General features: G+C 49.4%; 1 protein-coding gene across 13 annotated transcripts in view; it reads right to left on the bottom strand.

Annotated features, from left to right (window-relative positions):
• The window catches only part of LOC101932172 (zinc finger protein 189-like), a 30,839-nt gene extending 17,315 nt beyond the window's left edge, over positions 1–13,524 (bottom strand). For 4 of the 13 annotated variants that reach the window (XM_042844849.2, XM_042844856.2, XM_065568648.1 and 1 more), the window contains exons 1-10: positions 13,368–13,524; positions 12,581–12,667; positions 11,831–12,052; positions 11,250–11,359; positions 9,841–9,956; positions 9,530–9,562; positions 8,014–8,102; positions 7,011–7,137; positions 3,166–3,279; positions 2,338–2,841 (exon numbers count right to left, since the gene is read on the bottom strand). In XM_042844849.2, the coding sequence (XP_042700783.2) occupies positions 2,338–2,841; positions 3,166–3,279; positions 7,011–7,137; positions 8,014–8,102; positions 9,530–9,562; positions 9,841–9,956; positions 11,250–11,359; positions 11,831–12,052; positions 12,581–12,667; positions 13,368–13,430 (1,465 nt within the window). In that variant the 5' untranslated portion in view covers positions 13,431–13,524. The other 9 variants (XM_042844850.2, XM_024109516.3, XM_024109515.3 and 6 more) reach the window with 9 other exon arrangements.
• Positions 13,525–19,365: the final 5,841 nt, after the last annotated feature.

Here is a 19,365-nt window from a genome sequence, read left to right as displayed (position 1 = left end):
TTGTCTACACCACTTTAGCTAAAAGCTGCGCAGTGTAGCTGCTATTTGTCGGCATTTCCTGACAACAAAAAACTTTCACCACCACCCTGCCCCCCCGAGCAGCAGCAACTTTGTCAGCAGGACAACAAAGTGCTGTTCACACCGATGTCTTTTCATCGGTAAAACTTTCGTCATTCGGGGGGGGATTAACACCCCTGAACAACAAATGGTTTGCAGACAAAGTTCCAGTGTAGACAAAGCCTTAAACTACTCACTTTTGCAGTTCACCAAGTTTGGAACAGATCACTGAACTTTAGGAAACATCCTAACAGCCCTTTCTTATCTTAATCCCCTGCTATTCCCTCTGATAGAAACACAGTTCTGACTCCCTGCCTCAGGGGCACAACCTGGGAGCAGCACATCTCCTGTCTCCTCTGCAGAACTCATCACATTGCACACTTAGGCTGCCTGCCTGCGGTTTGCAGTTCGGGGGGGGCAACTCCCCCCCCAACCCCACCCCCCCAACTCAACCTATGGCAGAAACCCACTCCAGGAGATGTAAAGGCAAGAGGCTGACACCTTGGAGGGTGGGGCACTCAGACATACTGGGAAGGGGACAGAGATATAGCTAGCCCTGTGACTCACTAGGACACCCACTCCTTTCCTCCCACTGCCCTCAGCCCTACCTGCTGCGTGATACTGCAGGGTCACCAGCACCCCATCAATTTATCCCCTCCACTGCTCTCTGCTCTCCCTTCTGCCAAGGAACCGATAGGAACCTCACATCGTCTCTGTCACTGGATGGGCCCAACTGACTCCCACGTGCTCCATGCGTTTGGGAAGTGATTACAGCAGAGCACCAGCTCTGACACTCTTATGGGTCAGCACGACTTTCTGTTTAGACATTGACTGATCTAACTGCTCTGAAATCCACATGCGTGCTCAGATTGTCTTGACATTTGCTACTCTCTATGGGCATGCAGGGCACAGTTAGTGGTTCTAATTTGGAGTTATTTGAGCAAGGAGTTCCCTAGATTTTCCCCCAGGTCCCCCCCCAAAAAGAACCTTTTTATAAAACCCCCGTCTTACAACCTTTTAAAACACATCTAGGCTAAAACTATGCTGCTTATTGTCCCCTGACTGACCTCAGTCACTTGGCATTTATCTCAGCTAGTACCTGGTAACCTCCAGTATTGCCTTGATTACAACTGTTTTGGGAACCAAATCCATGGACATTTTGCGTAGTTCAAAGTCACTTAATGTGGAACTCTCTCCCTGGGTTATCTGAGATAATACTGACCTAAATAACTGAACATCGCTGTGATTATGTCCAGTTAGTTGCAGAGTGTGGGGTGTGCAGATGTTCACTATCTCAACTGGAGATTGAAAACCACTCCTGTTTCCTTGGTAGGGTATTCTCTCCAGCTGACAGAGCTGCACTGAACTTTCCCATGAAATCTCAGAGGGGTGGGAGAGGAGCAAAAGTAAAGGAAGAAATGACTATTGAAGCAAATGGTTATTTGAATGGAAATTCCCAATAAATCTGAACTACTGAAATTTTGCCAGTTGTGTGACCAAAGAGCCTTCAGGAGAGAGAAAAATCTACATCTCACGGAGGTACAAGGCGTTTTCCATTCAGGTAGAATGAGATTCTAGAGCAGGTTACATCTGATGACTCAGAATGAGAACCACAGATTTCCCCGTTGCAGTCTCCCCTGATCCACTGAAACCTGCTTCACCCAGCGCTCTCTCATTATTATTGAGTTGTGTTATTTACAAAAGTTTTAGCATCATGATAATGGTTTGTCTAGACTAGGAAAAGTGGAGGAGGTTAGGACAAGTCGAGGGAAAAAGTGCTAGCTACCCAGACTATTGTACTTGGGCCATGTCAGCGCAGAAAACAGAGTTGGGATTTTCCATCTGGATAGTTCCCTCAAGCTGGATAACTGCAAAAAATGCTAATGGAGCCAAGGCCCAGGTAGATTTTACCACAATGCAGCTAACTGAGGTCATTCGTGTTCCCCCCACTGGAGCTGATGCACATTCCTAGTAAGATGGACTCACACTCCCACGACCCATAGAACGAAGCAGCTGGCAGAAAGGGGCTTTGGGGATCCCCCCAAAGAAGGGCTAGCGGCAAAAAGCAGAACTAGACAATTCACATGGGGGAGCTGAGACCACAATGATGTAAATGGCACTAACAGCCTTAAAGGCCACGTGTGGGAAGTACCAAAAATATTAAAGAAAAATGAATGTTTTGCCAGCCCTAGACAAGGATTTTATGGTGTTTATCTCCCTGATGGATTCTCGGATGATAAATAAGGTGTGACCCCTGATGGAAGCTTTTCCCGCACTCACAGCATTCATAGGGTCTCTGTCTCCTGTGGATCCTCTGATGTCTCCTCAGGTCTGAGCAGTAAATGAAGGCTTTCCCGCACTCACAACATTCATAGGGGCTCTCGTCTGTGTGGGTTTTCTGGTGTCTAATAAGGTCTGAGCGCCGAGTGAAGTTTTTCCCACACTCACAGCATTCATAGGGTCTCTCTCCTGTGTGGATTCGCTCATGGTGAATAAGGTGTGAGCGTCTACTGAAGTTTCTTCCACACTCAGGGCATACGTGTTTCCTCTCTCCCATGAGGATTCTCTGCTGGGCTGTGGTTTCCCGGAGGTCCTTGTGATTTTCCTCACAATTGATGGATTTGCCCATTTTCTCCCCTGGCTGGTTTCCCTGCTGCCTCTCCTCAGGACTCCTGGACACGTCCCCCTTTGTTCTTTGTGATACTTCCCAGTGCGGTTCCACATGCTCAGTCTCTTCCTGCTGTGGATTCTGCTCCCCGTTCTCACTCACCATCCCACCATCTCCTGCGACACAGAGTGAAACCTCAGAAATAGGAACAAAAACAGGGAGAGGAATTTCCCCAAACTCTTCCCTAGAGGGGAAAGAGGAGGGGATCAATTCTGTCTCCACATCCCATCCCATCACTCAGGATGAAGGGAGGTTAGGAAGGGAGCTATTGCCAGGAGTCGCTCAGGATGGGAAGGAAGCCATGAGCGATATCTGCCCTGAGGAGCTGACACCTGCTGGGGACAATCCGGAGCTCAGTGAGCTCTCAAGGGCTTGGTAGGAAATCCCAGATATTTTCTTCAGGCACAGACAGTATCTGAGTTGCTCTAATGACCCCTCACCTGTGTAGGTTCCTCTCAGGATCTCTCTTTCCTCAGAGCTTTGGAGATCTGAGACCCACAGCTCTTCTCCTCGTTCCAGCTGGGACATCACCTCAGGCTTGGAAACTGGTAACCCTGCTCAGATGAAGGAAAACACGTGACATCAGATGAATTCATGGGACATGTGTCACAAAGAGCATGGCCTTTTTTTAACCCCTGCTCATTTTTAAGCACTGAAATTCTGGGTTTTGCTCCCCGGGTAAGGTGCCAGACACTCTGCCTATAAGGGGATTAACTCTCCACCACTCTGCTGGCACACAGCCAGACATTCCTGCTCAAAGGGGCTCCTAAAAGCCAGGGAAAGTAACTCCACATCACGGAAAGCCAAGGGGAAATCACCTTGGAACTGCTTCCTACCGACAGAGAGACCCAAGGATAATGAGACAGTCACAGGGAAATGGGGGCTGGCGGAGCTCAGCACAGTTAAGGGGACATCACTGAGGGCAGTATGTCAGGGGTGTTGGATATCAGGAAAGCACTTGCTGAGGAATTAGGGACTATAGTAAGTCGGGGTAATGGAAAGGAGTATGAAAATCCCCCAGTGTCTGGTGAAGGTTATAAAGTGACAGAACCACAGAAACGCAGGGAGGAAAGGGACTTCAAGAGGTCATTTAATCCAGCCCATGCACTGAGGCAGGACCAAGTACACCTAGACTATCTCTGATAGGTATTCGTTTAAGCCAGTGGTTCTCAATCTGCAGTTCCCGGGCCACTTGTGGCCCAATCAGCACACAGCTGCAGCCCATGTGACATCCTCGGGGCCACAGAGGTAGTACACATATTGTGTGGATGCAGCCCACATAACATGCGGCCCACAATGGTAAATAGGTTGAGAACCACTGGTCTAAGCTGTTCTGAAAAGCTTCCAATGATGGATTCCACAATCTCCCTTGGACTCTTGTTTCAGAGCTGAACTACCCTTGTAGTTACAAGTTTTCCCTAATGGCAAACCTAAATCGCCCTTGCTGCAGATTAAGATTGAGTATGATCTTTCAACCGGCTGTGCTGCTGTAAGGTCTCGTGTGTAGCCGCTTTTTGCCAGCAGGAGAGCGCTCTCCTGCTGGCATAATAAAACCAACCTCAACAAGTGGCAGCAGCTTTGTCGGCAGGAGAGCATCTCTCACAGACATAGTGCTGTCCACCCCAGTGCTTTTCGTCGCTAAATCTTTGTTCGGTTAGGGGGTGTTTTGTCGGTCACACACCTGACCGACAAAAGTTTTACTGCCAAAGTACAGTGTAGACACAGCCTCTTTAGGTATCTTTAACAAGGGGAACAACGTTTGCCCTTCACAGTCCTCCGAGACCTCACCTGTCCTCCATGAGTTCTCAACGATACTTGCTAATGGTGCTGAGGTTACCTTAGCTAGTTCCTACTGCAAAACAAAACAGCCTTCTGCACACTAAAGGAGCATTTGTCACTGTGCACCACTGATCTCAGGCTCCCAAAGATGTCTGCACTCAGCCTGATCTGTGGGGTAAGCACGGCTGGTGTGCCAGGTATGGTAGCCCAGGGCCCGGGCAAGGAGAGGGAGAATTGCAGAAATCCACTCCACGAGATGGAAAGGCATGAGGCTGACAACTTGCTGCGAGGGGGCACTTAGAGATATTGGGAAGGGGACAGAGGTATAGCTAGCTCTGTCATTCAGTAGGACACCCACTCCCCTTCCTCCCACTGCCCTCAGCCCCCCCGCTGTGTGGTACTGCAGTGCCACCACCACCCCATCAACTTATCCCCTTCACTGCTCCCTGCTCTCCCTTCTCCCAAGAATAGGAACCTCACACTGTCTTCTATGAGTGGAATGGCCCAGCTGACTCTCACATTAAAAACTATTTAGAAGTTGACTAATCTAACTGCTCTGAAATCCATGTGTGTGCTCGGACTGCTTTGACATTTGCTATGGGTATGCAGGGCATGGATAGTGGTTTAAATTTGGTGTTATTTGAGCAAAGAGTTCCTGAGATCCCGCCCAATCCACCCCACCCCGACCCCAAAAAAGAACCATTTTTACAAAATCCCCTTATTCTTACAACATTATGCACACACCTAGGCTGAAACTGTCCTTTTATGTGTCCCCTGACTGATCTCAGTCACTTGGCATTTATCTCAGCTAGTACATGGCCTCCATGCAGACTCTTAACCACAGAGAGCTTCTTGTCGTAAGAACATAAGAACGGCCATACTGGGTCAGACCAAAGGTCCATCTAGCCCAGTATCCTGTCTTCCGACAGTGGCCAATGCCAGGTGCCCCAGAGGGAACGAACAGAACAGATAATCATCAACTGATCCATCCCGTCGCCCATTCCCAGCTTCCGGCAAACAGAGGCTAGAGACATCATCTCTGCCCATCCTGGCTAATAGCCATTGGTGGACCTATCCTCCGTGAATTTATCTAATTCTTTTTTGAACCTTGTTCTAGTCTTGGCCTTCACAACATCCTCTGGCAAAGAGTTCCACACTTTGGACTGTGCATTGTGTGAAAACATACTTCCTTTTGTTTGTTTTAAACCTGCTATTTATTAATTTCATTTGGTGGCCCCTGCTTCTTGTGTTATGAGGAGTAAATAACACTTCCTTATTTACTTTCTCCACACCAGTCATGATTTTATAGATCTCTATCATATCCCCCCTTAGTCGTCTCTTTTCCAAGCTGAAAAGTCCCAGTCTTAGTAATCTCTCCTCATATGGAAGCTGTTCCATACCCCTAATCATTTTTGTTGCCCTTTTCTGAACCTTTTCCAATTCCAATATATCTTTTTTGAGATGGGGCAACCACATTTGCAGGCAGTATTCAAGGTGTGGGCGTACCATGGATTTATATAGAGGCAATATGATATTTTCTGACTTATTATCTATCCCTTTCTTAATGATTCCCAACATTGTTTGCTTTTTTGACTGCCACTGCACACTGAGTGGATGTTTTCAGAGAATGATCCACAATGACTCCAAGATCTCTTTCTTGAGTGGTAACAGCTAATTTAGACCCCATCATTTTATATGTATAGTTGGGATTATGTTTTCCAGCTATCACAGTATTTAGTTGCCTCTAGGGGACATGCTGTGGCCAGTACAGGAGGTCTGATCACATGACCTAACTTCTGGCCTTTTAATTTATGAATCTATAATAGCTACGAGCAAGGACTAAAAGAACATGCCATTGTTTGGGTTGTGTTCCACAGACTGGAATACCAGCACTGATCTGCACGCACTGCAACTGCGTGCGCTGTGTCAGCTGTAGCTGTAATTGGATGGTGGAGGAATTAGTTGGAGCAACTTTGCAGAGCTGTGACTGTGATATGAAGAGAGGTGCATGTGAACCTTGAAGGATCAAGTTTGCCTCATGTCAGTGCTGTGTTGCAGGCTGTGTCAGCAAACGTGCGCAAGGGTGTGTTCTTGTCATGAGGACAGTCAGCACTCTGGGGCGTACATGCCGGTTGTCTCCAGGGCTCAGTTAGGGGTACGTGAAGGCTATATCCTCGGGGCGGGGGCTAAAGGGGTGGAAATATTTTGCAAGTTGGAGATGGTTTGAGGGGAGTGGGCTCAGGGTTTGAGGGTCGGCCAGAGGTGTAGGCAGCTTCTGTTCTTTATGCCAAACCTACACCTGAGTTTTGCCTTATCATACAGATGTTAGACTTTGTGCTTTACAGCTCCTGAGCTCTGCTCCCAAAGTCTTCTCGAGCAGCAGAGGGTCGAGAGCTAGTGTGTGTGTCACTGGCATTTCAGGGTGTTGCTGAAACAGGGCAGAGTTAAGGTTGTATTATGGAGATGACGTCTCCCCTTCTAATAACCAAGGGACATAAATCCTTACCCAGCGTGGTCACCTTCTCATAGTTCTCTTGCATGACATCCCAGTAGAGGTCTCTCTGAGCAGGGTCCAGCAGAGCCCACTCTTCCCTGGTGAAATACACAGCCACCTCCTCAAAGGTCACCAGCCCCTGGAAAAACAAGAGTCCCCCACTCAGCGCCTGCTACCCCAGTCACAACCAACTAGTCATGGGGAAGCAGGGCCAATCAAATGGAAGCTCTGGGAGACAGTCAGCAGAGTCCCACCCGCACCCCACTCAGGAAGCATCAGGGTAAGGGGAGAAAGAGTCCCGCATCCCTCACACCAAATAAAGGGGAGCAGAATATTCTCATGCCTGACACACCTACTAGCCAGAGGCCAATATAGGAGATGGAGCCCTCTGGCGGGAATCCAAATACCCTTCTCATTGCCAGCAGCTGGATGTGAGGGGATGGGGCATATGCCCTAAGCCCCACTGGTGGGTGCCCCCTTCATATCTCATCGGGGGCACTGGTTAGTAGGTTCCAGCTTCAGCACCGGCAGGCTGATAATTTCCCCAGGTGGGTGTTTCCTGTTCCATAAATAGGCCAATTTCCTCCCTCAACCCCCAGGGGTCTGTTCCTAGAATGTGAGCCTCAGGTTAAACAAGTCCCAGCGGGTTTGTCACAGCCTGTCCTCCTCCTTTTCTCCACCCTGTGGATTTCCTGCCCCTTCCCACCTCAAACTAAACTCCCCAGAAGCTCCCATCTCCTATATCAGGGGGGAGCCATGTTAGTCTGTATCCACAAAAACAACAAGGAGTCCAGTGGCACCTTAAAGACTAACAGATTTATTTGGGCATAAGCTTTCGTGGGTAAAAAGCCTCACTTCTTTGGATGCATCTGAAGAAGTGGGTTTTTTACCCACGAAAGCTTATGCCCAAATAAATCTGTTAGTCTTTAAGGTGTCACCGGACTCCTTGCTGTTCCCATCTCCTACGTGTTTACTGCCCCTCACAGTCCTCATGAGCAACTCCCATAATCCCTACCTGAGCCAGCTCCACGGCAGCCATTTCCCTTCCCCGTCCCCTGGGAGGCTGGGCCCATCTGGAGTGGAACGTGGATGTTGTTCTGCAGCCTGCCAGGGTGAGAAGGGGGATTGGAGAGATTTCAGAACCCGCTTTAGATAATTTCACAGCACATCCCCCAGGCTCTTTCCCTGCAGAGAAATGTTCTAGGCTCTCCTACGGGCAAAACACTCAGTCAGTTTATTGCAGCGCAGACCCGACCCTTCCCACCAGGGCTAAATCCACTGAGACGCCTTTAACACCTGACTTGGTCCCCGAGGGCAGCACATTCCCCCGGCAGAGGCAGCGACTGGACAAAATCTGTCCAGTGCTGAGACAGGAACTGGATCTGAGCAGGTCTGGGTGCTTGTGGCCTCTTTCCCCACTTACTTCTCCTGAGTTTCTCTCTCCCCTCCCTCTGGCGGGGCGACTTGGTTACTGTCTATTCATGGAGGCCTTCACTATCCTACAAGTGTGAAATTTTGGATCCAATCTTTGTGCTTCATGCTCATCTCTGCTAACCCCTGGTTGGGTTTCAGTCTCTCTGGCTGTGACACAGACACAGCAGGGAAAGGGTCACTGGGCACAGGCGCAAGCCGCTGGGATTCTAAAGTAAGGAAAAGATTTTTTTAAATGGGGGTTTTATGGGAATTCACTGTCCTTTGACTCAGTCCATATTTTGTATAGCAGCAAACTGCTCATTCACAGTAGGTCCACATACACAGTAATACCCTTTTCCCATTCACAGCCAATAGGGATATAAGAGAATGAATGATCTAGTCTGTTGTTTCTCAAGCACTGGTTCACAACCCCAGGTGGCTCGCGACAGGCAATAAGATGGGCCTGTGAGATATCATCTGTTTTGTTATGATCTAAAGCAAAGAAGGTCTCATTCTCCCGCTTTTCAACTTCAAGGTCAACTATTCTCTGTCAGCCTCGTGAAACACACACATGCAAGTTATGTAAGCTCAGCCTTGAGACACGTTTTATTCTTACTTTCACAGTGAACGTAAGCGATTGGACCAAATGGGGAAAAGGAGAGAAACATTGACGCACGATAGCAACTCCCTTCTCATTCAAAACGATCCCATATGCAATCCAGGGCTCTTTTCCCCTTCACAGCCAGCCTGTACACAGGATACCAGCCCCATTTCTCATTCAGGGCACAGCTGGGCTCCACCCCCTCCTGACACCCGAGACTCGGCTGTCCCCATGTGGCCATGTTCAGTCACTCATTAAAACTCTCAGACTCTTCAGTGTCTGGATGTTTCATCCTTGTCTCACCCTATTTCACATCATTCAGGGTGGTGTTCCTCTCTCCAAAGGGAAACACACCCGAGATCAGGATTTACTTTGAATCCCCATCAGATGCCACAGGAGGAGTGAATGGGGCAGTCACGGGGCTCACACTGCTTCACACTGTTCAACAGTTTCCTGGTGCAATAATATGGTGATTGGTCTGAAGTCTCTGAATAGCCCATCAGAGACAGAAACGTACCTGTGTCGCTCCCCAGCTCCAGTCGCAGCGTCTCTAGAGGAAGGAGAGGATGGGAGAGGTGAGAATTCAGGCCCTGGCATTCATGGGGTTGTTCCTAGCGGTTATTAAGGTAATTGCTGTTAACTATGAGATGGTGACACAGACCACTGCAGACAGAGCCAGCCTCACAGGGATACTCCCATGGGGAAGGGTGACTCGCTGAGCTGGGCAGGGAAATGGAGCTCAGGGTCAGTGACATTGCTAGATCCCCGACTCCTCCCCAGGGCGAGCCAATCTAGCTAGAGGAGATGCCACCCCAGACTCCAATTCACCTTTGAATCCCAGCAGCACGTCTTGCAGGACGGCACTTTTCAGAGAGAAATCGCAGAGTCTCTTCTCCAGCACCACAAACCCTGGCTCTGGCTTCTGAAACTTCCCGGCCTCCCTGCTAAAGAAAGCAGGAGGGGTGAGAAATGGGCCTCAGCCCCAGAAGCCCCCAAACTCCAGGAAACCTGGATCTGAGCTTTGTACCCTAAGATGATCACAGTTCTGGTGAGTCACCTGCCTTCAGCCCTGTGCTCTCCATGGGCCCAGAGAGACAGGACATGAGGAGGAATGGAGACAGGTTGGGAGCTTCCTCTGGGACACTCTCCTTGTCTGGGTAGCTGAGGCACCTCCCACACTGGGTTATTCCGGTAACAAGGGGCACTGGGATTATGGGGAAAGGGAGGAGACATGGACTAAAGAGTGGGCGTCTCTCATGCTCACTGAGGCCCCAGAGGCCAGGTCTTCAGCAGGGAATGAGCCTGGGCCCTTTAATGCCAAGAGCCCTAAGCCCTTCAACAGAAGCAATAACCCTGGGGTGTCCAATTTAAATGGTGACGATGGCCGTATTCCACTTCCTGTTATGGCCAGTGGGCCAGGGCATCAATCTAGGACTCTGTACACTGCTCCATTCATGGCAGGACACCCACTGCTCTCCGCGGGACACCCACATACCAAGGTCAAGGCGAGAGTCTGCCCTTTGTATAGGAAATACACTTTTGAGTTACTACTATTTGTTAAATCCTTTATTGTCATAATCAGTATCACTCAGCGGGAACATAGCCCCCTCCCACACCCGCTAGGGCTCCTGCATTTCTCCTCTTTATTTCCCTTCCTTTCTCTATTTCTCTCATTCGCCCTCTGTTCTGTCCTTCCTACAGAAACTCCCTGTTCCCACCCCTCAAGGGCTTCGCTCCCACCCCCTCTCCATTCCACCTGCTAGAGCGATCAGCCGTGGAATATTGAATGTTGACATTAAAGTGGCATCATTTCAGCTGACACACCAATGAGATTAATGGAGGATGGGGGAGTTCACAGCCGTCTGAGTCCCGGCTTCAGGCTGTTGCTAAATCAGACAGACAACAGCGTCTCCGTTTGCTTTTGGGAGGGTTTCTTCGCAACCATGAAGATTAGAAACTTACTATAAAATTGAAAGTGGAGTTTCTGCACAGTGTGAATATGTGATGTGGCCACATAAATATGCCAGACAGGCAGGGTCTGGCCCATACGTCTGACAGCGCTGGTGTGACCTCATTAACTGTCAGATAGTCACAGACGCTATCCCCTGGTGAGGCAGCCACAAGGGGAGATGTGATCACAGGCACTAACACTGCAGGGGCAGGGGGAAGCTCCATCTTTAGTGCAGTTCCCAAGCATAACTGAGCATGAGGGGGAGTGAAAGGAGCCAGGGACTTACCTGCTCCCAGTGCTTCCAGCACCCTGAGAGGGAGAGAAAGGAGATGCAGTCAGGTGGGGTGTCCAAGGCTGGGGAGACCTCCCGCTCTGCAGGGCAGGCACCTTTGGAGTCTTGGGTGTTTGGAGAATTTCAGACATTCAAATTCATGTCCAGAGAGCAGCTGCCGCCCCCCCAGGGATCCCTGCTGGGACGTCGTCAGCGGGGAAAGTTTCTGCCCATGCACTTTACAAAGAAGAAAATATGCATCTGCCTGGAAAGTGAAATTCCCACTAGTGCTGAGAGTCCCGCAAGCGCCCTACCCCTTAAACCAGTCACCTGGGGTGATGTGGGGCTTTAGGCTCAGGAGGGCCTCGGCGTGGTGGGGAGATGTCACACTCAAGCCCAAATGCAGTTAGACAAATACAAGGCATTTACTGTGTGACCTTGGTCAGAGCTATACTCCCACTCCCCCCGTGCCTCACTTTCCCCATTGTAAAATAGGGACCTTGCCCTGACCCCCCTTTGTAAAGTGCTTTGGGGTCTAGGGCTAAGACACTCCTATAGAAACACTGCATATTATCATTGTAATAACATGGCCTGACCTGCAGGGACTGCCTCAGTGGCTGCTGCTCCTTCTCTCCTCCTCTCTCACTGAGCACAGAAATCTCCCCGGAAAGTTTGCAGAGGCCCTCATCCCTTCTCTGGACAATGGCTATCTCTAGCTCTTCCAACTGGGACAGCAGCCGCTGCTCCTGCTCCTCCAGAAACTCCTGCAGCTCCTTCCACTCCCAGACGATCTTCTGCCTCTCGACTTCCGTCTGTTTCTGCAATCACAGGGAAAGGGCAGATCAGTCACAAGGGAGAACCATACATGTGCCTCCTGCAGATGGAGGAGTTATTTACCAGAACACAGGATCTCCTGCAGTGGGTGATGGGAAGTTCATTTAGGCCAGGAAGGGTGGAGGGATCAGGGCAGGGGTGAGCTGTACATCGCTAACAGAAGAGATGTTTGTCCCCAAAACCTCATCAAATTGCCCTGGGCCAAACTCTCCATTTCTGCAGCCCACGTTTCATCTCCTTCCTCCCCATCTCCCCTAACCGTTATAAAGGAACCCCGGTCACTGTAACATCCAGACAGCCCGCGGGCAGGGTTACTGGGTTAACACACAGACTGACCCTCTCCTGCACAGCAGTCTCTTGTACCCTAAGGACATCACATTACCCACCTGTCTGACACTGCATGCTCCCTGGGCTCCAATGGGGACGGTTTCCTGGCAGGATGGGCCCTGCATTCACCATGTCACTCAGGGCACTGTGATCCCAGGCAAACCTGAGGGGCAGGGGGCACCTACCAGCAGCTCCTCACTTTGCCGCTCCTCCTCGGCTTTGTCTATTTCTCTCTCTTTTCGCAGAGGGGCCAGACACTCTTCTAGTGCCTCCTGGAAGAAGCCGGGGAGAGGGTTACAAACTGCTACAAATGGCCTCCCAACTGCTAGACTTCAAAGCCCAGCCTGCCCTGAAGATGCCCAAGCAGAGTCCCTGGGATGCACTTTCTCCAGGGCTAGTTCAACCCCAGCAAGGAACATCCAAGAGGGGCAGGTTAGAGAGAAAACGCAGGACCCCTTGGTGAACTTCCCTAACAATGAACTTCAGACATTCCCCCCACTTCCCCAGCTGCCACCCCCAACCCTGCCCAAGAGCTGGATCTAAACATGGATCCCCCCAGGCCCCAACCAAATATCCCCTAATCCCCAGCTCTGACCCCCCCCCCACACACACACTGACACGGTCCAAACACCCCCAGCCCCGGCTCTGACCCCCAGATACACCCACCCCCAGCCCCTCGCTCCCGGGGCCCAGCCGGGCTCCGAGCTCTGCAGCCGAGCTGGGCTCCGGGCCCCTCCTGCAGCTCCCGGGCTCCGTCGCACCGGCCGCGCAGCAGGGGCTGCTCCGCTCCGCTCCGCCCGGCCCGGGACATTCGCCCCCCGCAGCCCCGGGCAGCCCCTCTCGGGGAGCTCGGGGACCCCGGCAGGGGGCGAACCAGGCAGCCGGGCCCGGCCCCTCCCGGCAGGAGCGTGTCCGCCCCACGCGTGTCTCCGCCCCCGGGCCCTGCCCGCTCCGCGCTGCCCCCGGGCCCACCGCGCTGCCCCGCCGGCTGCAGGGCGGGAGCAGCCTCCGCGCCGGGCCGCCGGCCCCGGCCATGGCTCCGCCGCAAACACAAAGGGGACAGGAAGGGGCGGCTCCTTCCCGGGCCTGGCCCTGCCCCCGGCGGGCCCCTCGCAGGGTGTTTGTGACGCTCGGTGACTGGAGCTGCTCAGCCCCGCGCCGTGCCGGGGAGCCGGGGCGCTCCGCCCGGCACCTGCTCCCAGTCCCAGTCCCAGGCGCTGTGCCGGGGCTAATGGCCCTGGCGCTCCCGTCTAACCCTGAGATTCCTTAACCCCGTGTCCAGCCCCCCTTTCTCCCACTCGCTGACCTCGCTGGGGTCTCCACAGATCCCCCCATTGCCTCGGGGATGGTCAGTTTTCAGTTAGTCTCACATTTGGGATATTTTCCCACCCATTTTATCGGCAGGAAATTGTCCTTGTTTGGCTGGAAATGGTTGCCTGGAGTTAGGGTGACCAGACAGCAAATGTGAAAAATGGGGAGGGGGGTGGGGGGTAATAAGAGCCTATATAAGAAAAATCAGGACTGTCCCTATAAAATCGGGACATCTGGTCACCCTACCTGGAGTCAGCCCCCAAACGGGAAAGGGGTTAGTGGGCGAAGCTTGGGAGAGCTCTGAGACAGGCCGCCTCGGCCAGGTGCGTCCGGCGATATTAGAGAGACAAGGGGGGGGAAGGTGATATTGGACCAGCTTGTCTCTTTCACCAGCAGACGTTGGTCCAATAAAAGAAATGACCTCACCCACCTCGTTCGGTGGGAAGCTGCCTCTGCAGTGGGCATGGGGTGCTCGTTCCCTGCCACCAACAGGGCCTGGAAGGGATACAGGAGGGGGCTGCTCAGTGTGGAACTGGGTCCTTGCTGTCTGGTGTCCAAGAATCACCATACTGCTGTCGGGGCGGCTCCAGGGACCAGTGCAGCAAGCGCGTGCCTGGGGCGGCAAGCCGTGGGGGGTGGTGTGTCGGTCGCTGTGAGGGCGGCAGTCAGGCGGCCTTCGGCGGCGTGCCTGCGGGAGGTCCGCCAGTCCCACAGTTTCGGCGGCAATTCGGCGGCAAGTACACCGAAGCCACGGGACTGGCAGATCACCCACAGAAACGCCACCGAAGCTGCGTGACCGCGGACTGCCTGCAGGCATGTCGTCGAAGCCCGCCTGACTGCCGTGCTTGGGGCGGCAAAAAACATAGAGCCGCCCCTGACTACTGTATTAACCCCGCACGTTCCCATCACTGATTTCACCAGAAGTATCTCCAAACCCAGTGACAAACCGTCTCCATGAGGGGTTACTTCATCCAGTGCTGAGATGTAGCCACCTCTGGGATGGGTCCATGGTGACCGTTATTTGTCAGCATCAGGGCATAGAAATTGTTTCTATTTTGGTTCCACCATAATCCTGTTAAAGAAGCATCACCCAGGGCTCCCTACCCCTGTGTGAATGCTACCTGACAGCATTCGCTGCTTGGCGGGTACTGGGAGGACTGAGTATGCTCAGTAACATCTGCTGAAGCCAGTGCTCTTGCTTCGACGGTCCGCGGTCACGCAGCTATCGGTGGGTAGCAATCGATTTATCAGGGATCGATATATCGCGTCTTGTTAAGACGCGATATATCGATCCCCGAACGCGCTCACCGTCGACTCCGGAATTCCACCAGAGCGAGTGGCAGTAGCGCAGTCGACGGGGGAGATGCGGCCGTCGATCCCGCGCCGTGTGGACCCCAGGTAATTCAATCTAAGATACTTCGACTTCAGCTACACTATTCGTGTACCTGAAGTTGCGTATCTTAGATCGATTTTCTCCCCCCCCCCATGTAGAGCAGCCCCAAGTCTCAGACAATTACACAGTCAGTGTCTTTAAGAACCATCAGCTTTCAGGTGCACATGTTATTCTGTGACTGTTCATTTTACAAACACGACTCCTTCTCCATTTATTTACCAAGCCAACAGATGTCGAGGAGCACGGTGAAGAATACTGCAAAGAGTGCAGCACACATTTGAAATATAGAAATGATGCTGACATTGAACTGGCCCTTAGTAATATTTCTAAAGAACAAGAAAAACCACAAGCACGGTATGCCAAAACTAAGACTTGTAAACATGGAAAACTAACATTGGAGGTTGGAGACAGTGTCATGTTACTGAATGTGAGAAGGAAAACAAGAAAGGGAGGGCCACTGCAACCTACCTACTATGGACCATACAAAGTTACCACTGTCAAGGGCAAAAGAGTTAAATTTGAAACCATCTCAGGGAAACTTTTAGGATCTATGTACGGTATCTCCCTCTTAAAACTATTTAACATTAGTCCCTGAAAACAGATCACAGGAAAACATGGAAATGGAAATTGCTGTGGGTGACCGTGAGAAGACAGTCGCCTCAGAGATTGGAGAAATGGGAGACGATGCATCTCACCAGCCTCACGACAGCCAAGTGATCAAGGTGGAGGTCAGACATGGAAGAAGAGGAGTGTAGTGGCAGAAGTTGCAAGCAGTAATCCAGGGAATGTTGATGACCTGCTTATGGAGGATGGTGAAGACAAAGAATGGTTTCTCAAAGGTATTGCCTACCACACATTTCTTTTTAAATCATTTGTTAACCTATTTCCATTTATGAAGCGTGTTAAAAGTTTCCATGTAAGAATGTCAGCATTCATGATGGGCAAACAGAGTAGTTGTGTTACCATGCATGTAATATGCATTAATTTTTTTCTAGTAAGATTTGTACTGACCCAAAAGGTTACAGAGACTGGAGGCCAAAGTAAGAAAAAATGGTTTGTATGACACTGCAGTTCGTGACCTGATGCTAGGAAGATGGCTGGGTGATGAGGTAAATTGAAATAGCTGTAAACATGGAGGGTGACTGGATTGATTCCTCTGGGTTTGAAATGTTAACTATTCTTTCAACACCTGTTGTAGATTATTGATGTGCATTTGTGTTGTGTGGTCGAGAAAACAAGTGGAAAGATAGGCCACTTATTGAGATGCTACATGGAAATATCAATTAATAATCAAACCATCAGATCAATATGTGCTAAGACATGTTTAACTCCACCTAGCTTGGAATTGTGAATACAAACCTCTAATTACTGCATTTCACTGTACTTACTGCTGCCAAACCTGTACTCAGAAATAATTTGAGGTATATACCTGACTAGATACAATCTGTGACATGTGTAGGGCCACATTAATTTTGATATACAGTTCAGTGGGGCCATGACAAATACAGATATATGCACTGCTTAGTCACTTTTTAAAGTAAGTATGACTGAGCACACGGGGGGGGGGGGGTCTTAAAAGCATAAGGTTTGTAAATGGACTTACAAAAAACCTATGTAGCAGTAAGGATCCCTTTCATGCCTTTTTTGTTACAAATTAAATTGTGTTTTTTATGCCAAATTTAAAAACTTGCTTGAGTGTCAACAGGTACAAGCCATCTCGTCCGTAGTTGCCACTAGCATTCTGCCAGGCAGAGCAAGATGAATGAAATTGGAGAAGGTAAATGTTAACAAACTATCATGCCCAACATGGGCAAATCCCATTTTCAGAAAGGCAGTTAAGCACAGTCTTAAGAAACAGCAAAAACTATGCTATGCCAGGGAATGAGTAGTAGTAAACATGCCCTGAAATTGGGAAATACAAAGTAATCCATACTGACTGCTTTGCTTCACAGGCAAATGTAACTGCATTTTTAATTATTTTTTCAATGATCACAGAGTGGAATTCTGCAAAGTGATATATTATGGCTTCCTTTCAATGCACCAAATCTTTGGGTTATTATGGTAAGATGTTTTCCACTGTTATACTTTGGGATTGTTTGTACTTAATGTATTATATAGGATTCAAATACACCTGTGTACCAGTGATATAATTTCCTTTGTGGGTTTTTAATACATGACAATGGAACTGTAATCATAGAATCATAGAATCATAGAATATCAGAGTTGGAAGGGACCTCAGGAGGTCATCTAGTCCAACCCCCTGCTCAAAGCAGGACCAATTCCCAGCTAAATCATCCCAGCCAGGGCTTTGTCAAGCCGGGCCTTAAAAACCTCCAAGGAAGGAGACTCCACCACCTCCCTAGGTAACGCATTCCAGTGTTTCACCACCCTCCTAGTGAAATAGTTTTTCCTGATATCCAACCTGGACCTCCCCCACTGCAACTTGAGACCATTGCTCCTTGTTCTGTCATCTGCCACCACTGAGAACAGCCGAGCTCCATCCTCTTTGGAACTCCCCTTCAGGTAGTTGAAGGCTGCTATCAAATCCCCCCTCATTCTTCTCTTCTGGAGACTAAACAATCCCAGTTCCCTCAGCCTCTCCTCATAAGTCATGTGCTCCAGACCCCTAATCATTTTTGTTGCCCTCCGCTGGACTCTTTCCAATTTTTCCACATCCTTCTTGTAGTGTGGGGACCAAAACTGGACACAGTATTCCAGATGAGGCCTCACCAATGTCGAATAAAGGGGAACGATCACGTTCCTCGATCTGCTGGCAATGCCCCTACTTATACAGCCCAAAATGCCGTTAGCCTTCTTGGCAACAAGAGCACACTGTTGACTCATATCCAGCTTCTCGTCCACTGTGACCCCTAGGTCCTTTTCTGCAGAACTGCTACCTAGCCATTCGGTCCCTAGTCTGTAGCAGTGCATGGGATTCTTCCGTCCTAAGTGCAGGACTCTGCACTTGTCCTTGTTGAACCTCATCAGGTTTTTTTCGGCCCAATCCTCTAATTTGTCTAGGTCCCTCTGTATCCGATCCCTACCCTCTAGTGTATCTACCACGCCTCCCAGTTTAGTGTCATCTGCAAACTTGCTGAGAGTGCAGTCCACACCATCCTCCAGATCATTAATAAAGATATTAAACAAAACCGGCCCCAGGACCGACCCTTGGGGTAATGTAAGTCTTGAAATTCTGAGGACTGCACTTTAGGAAATAAAATGCTAGTTTGAAGACTGTTCAGTTGGCAATGTAAATATAAAGAATATAGTCTGCACGGTTGTATTGTATGTGAGTGAGACATTACAACTGATAAAATCATCTGCATGAATGTTTAGAAAAATCATTATAAAATTGTTGAAATTATTATATTTCCAATAACATGCTTATGCATGTACACTTACAGATAACATTAATGGAAACCAAAAAATTGTTAATTGACCTCTTGGGTTAATGAGATGACATATGAAAGGCAATTCTTGAGGAATTGGAGGTGGGTTTTTTAGATACTTGCTTTCAGAGTTCACATGTAGTGTTGTTGTGAAAGCTGTTTTTAAAAAACGGTCACAATGAGGATAATATCTTCCAGACAGCTGCAAAGAAAAATGGGCACAGCATGCACTTGTGCTGACTGTGCTTCATAATGGACATTGAATGACCTGTGCAATTTGAGCCTGGCTAACTACTTCATTGAACATGGGCACAAAACACTAGCATTTAGCATGAGTCAGGTGTTGGTAGCAACACTGGCCACAGCAAATCCAGTGATATATGTAGTGTAAGACTCTGATGCGATTATATGAAAGCAAGTGAACATATGAGCATTGAGTCGTTGCAAGTAGAAACAAAGGATTACAAAACATGTACAGAAATTGTTAGAAAAAGCAAAACAGTCAGCTATGGTACAGTCCTTTCAAATTTCAGGTCTGTCCTCTACCAAGGAACTGGAAAACTCAGTGGATTGGAAAACCAAAATAGTGGAACACAAGAGACAAAGTGATGGGCACAACTGTGGACCACTAATCCTAAAGGCATTCAATGCCAAATATTCAATATTGATTAATTATGTATGATTATGGTTTTGTTCTAATTAGAAGTGTTATTTGCAGAAACATATTTACAGCATAAAGACATCAGTACTGTAGAAACCACATGAGGCTCTAACTACATTTAGAAGAAAAATAGCAATTCTTTTAATGAAAGTCAGGTAACTTTATTACATATACTTAGTGAGCCCATAGTATATGGGAAGATAACAGAGTGGAATA

This window comes from Chrysemys picta, chromosome 15 (genome assembly GCF_011386835.1).
Source record: "Chrysemys picta bellii isolate R12L10 chromosome 15, ASM1138683v2, whole genome shotgun sequence".
NCBI classification, from domain to species: Eukaryota; Metazoa; Chordata; order Testudines; family Emydidae; genus Chrysemys; species Chrysemys picta.
This window is presented reverse-complemented; position numbering and strand designations above follow the sequence as displayed.